This window comes from Phalaenopsis equestris, unplaced genomic scaffold (assembly GCF_001263595.1).
Source record: "Phalaenopsis equestris unplaced genomic scaffold, ASM126359v1 Scaffold000224, whole genome shotgun sequence".
Taxonomy (NCBI): domain Eukaryota; kingdom Viridiplantae; phylum Streptophyta; class Magnoliopsida; order Asparagales; family Orchidaceae; genus Phalaenopsis; species Phalaenopsis equestris.
In genome coordinates, this window is record NW_018164666.1 from 2,646,384 (window position 1) to 2,649,069 (window position 2,686).

Below are 2,686 nucleotides of genomic sequence, written 5' to 3' on the forward strand. Positions count from 1 at the left end.
CATGGCCTACTTTTAAAGTTGCAAATAACAATTTAAGAAAAGGAAAAAAAAAAAAGAGCTTGTGAATTACAAATCTATCCTTGCTTTTATTGATTAAATATATAATATTATTTAATTTTTGTTTTTTACTCAAAAGTAGCCGTCCGTGTAGTGATAAATTTAAATATAAATAATCGAATTTTTATAATAGATCATATTCGAATAACAATGATAAACAAATTACACAGCAAATATGTTTCAAGAATTTGCAACCAAAAAAAAAAAAAAACAGTAATAATCTGAGAAATCATTTGAGGAGCTACATACACTATCAATTTATGAAGAAAAGAAAATCATCTATCGAAAGATCAATTTTTTGATCTTCTCCATTAAAGTTTAAGCGACAAATCGAGCTTATGAGCCTCCTCCTTCCCTTCATTCAACAGAGCCCCCGTTCCCATCCACCTGTAATGAAACCCACCCTCCGCCGCCATCACCGGCGGCGGCCCCCCGCCATCACCGGCGGCGGCGCCACCACCTCATCGAACCTCACACCCGCCCCCTTAAACATCCCTCCCATATAATCCTCCGGCAACAACCGCCCCACCCCCGCGGCAACAGGCGTCCTGTACCACCCCTGCCTCGCCGCCACCATGCCGGAAACCATCCCCGGCGTTGACGACGAACCGAAGTACGATTTATGAACCATGGAGTGCGCTTGGATTCCCAGCGGCCGGAGAGGAACCCCGGCGAAGAAGCGGTGGTCGTCCACCGGTGCTGCGCGGCCGCGTTTCGCCAGCTGACGTTCTCGCTTGTGAGCATTCTGGTGGCCGCCGAGAGCCTGCGAGCTGTAGAACTTTCGGCGACAGTAGTTGCAGGAGAAGACGCGTTGCTCGGCGGCCTCGCAGGCGGGATCGGCCGGGGACGGGGGAGTGGGCGGCGCAAGGGTTGCGGTGGCGGCCGCCGACATGGAGGCGATGAGATCGAGCTCGACGAATGGGGAAGAGTCTTGTTCCATGATGATGATGATGGTGATGATGATGTTGTGTGGTTTTGAGAATATGTGAAGTAGATGTTGATGCTTGATATAAAGGGAGGAGGGAGGGAGGAGAAGTAGGAAAGAGAGAGAGAAAAAGGTATGGTAATAAATGTTAATGGTGAGGAGAAGGAAAGGGGAGGGAGTGTGGGTTTTAACAGTTACGTGTGTCTTGGCGGAGAGCATGGTTGGAAAGTTTTAGGGATGTATTTAAACTTGTTTCTTTTAGATTAGGGTTTTGTATTTATTGCATCTGCATGTTGTTTAATTGTTATTTTCATTACTTTTTTTTAGTTGTTGATTTTTTGTTTGGATTTGTAGGATGTTGATTGGAGATGGTATTAGGAATTTGTAGAATTGAGCTTGAACGGTCAGCTGAGTGGGTGTAAACGAGTCTGTGTAAGTTTGTGTGACTCTTAATTTGAGCTTGAGTTTGATTAGTTAAACTAGTTTGTGCTTAAGATCAAGCTTGATTCTATGAAATAGAGCTGACTCACTAACTGGCTTGTTTATGTTGAGAAAGAAAAAATAATATCAATTTTAGACTGTGTTTTAGTAGAATGAGCAGATGGAAGATAAAATAATAGAAAATCACTCTATATAAAATGTAAAATAACTTTTTTTTGTCATTTTTATAATAGAAAAAAGTAGGGAATTTTATTACATTTTGAGATTATTATTATTATTATTAATGTGTGCTAGAAGATTTAACACACATTTAGACAAAAGAAAAGAATCAGTATAGACACCATAAGTTCTTATGTGGAAAACCCGTAATTAGAAAAATCCATAAAGTCTGACCCAGTTGTAAAAATCCACTGTAAATTGATGATTACGTAGACCCCTAATCTCAAAGGCGGGAAAGGATTACAAAGTCCCTCGAATTATATTGCCGACATGCAGATGAACATGTTGCGATGAATGAGTAGCGATCGATAGTAATTTGTGACGTTTGGCATGTTGTGGTTGATAGTGACTGGCGGTGGTCGACAATGATCAACGGTGGTCGACAACAATCGACAATGGTCGATGACGGTCAGCGACAGTTGATGACAGAAGGTGGTTGTCGACGACGGTCGGCGGTGGTCGACAACGACAGAAGTGATGCTGGACTTCAGCTTCTTCTCAAAGCTTCAAGCTCTCATCCCAGGCCTCAAGCATTCTCCCTTCATGAGAGGGGTGGGGCTCGGTTTATAGACTTATGGGTACAATTAATGCAGTAATACGAACCACTTTGATTAGATGAGTCAGAGAGTTTCCCTCAATGACGACATTTGATGGGCATTTGAGTGCCATAACATGTCGAAAGCAATCAATCTTAGGCTTGTTGGATTCAAATTGTCGAGAAACTTGATTTAATTATAACTTGTCAAATTCGACATTTGTTTGACCTTCAAAATGTGTTAAAAAAACTTCTAAAAAATAGTTTAATTGCTTGATCGAGGCTCAATTTTGTTCAAATTGGATCGATGTTGGTACCATTGGGTCCATCCCTTCAAACCGGTTAGTTTGACTATATGTTAGCTGAAATCAGAGCACTGGAAGACTTTTAATCAAAGTTTGAGTTTTTTTTGCTCTAAAGCTCGCTTTAAGATCTGTGTCATGCCTCAAGATTTGCGCAATATGATGAAAATTTGTTGGAAGCGAATCACTTATATATATATATATATA

At 41.1% G+C, this 2,686-nt stretch overlaps 1 protein-coding gene across 1 annotated transcript; it reads right to left on the minus strand.

Annotated features, from left to right (window-relative positions):
- Positions 1 to 472: 472 nt before the first annotated feature.
- LOC110023582 (zinc finger protein 1-like) lies at positions 473 to 997 on the minus strand. Its single transcript, XM_020723069.1, has one exon. It carries the CDS (start codon positions 995 to 997, stop codon positions 473 to 475), a length of 525 nt encoding a protein of 174 aa, XP_020578728.1.
- Between the last annotated feature and the right edge of the window lie 1,689 nt (positions 998 to 2,686).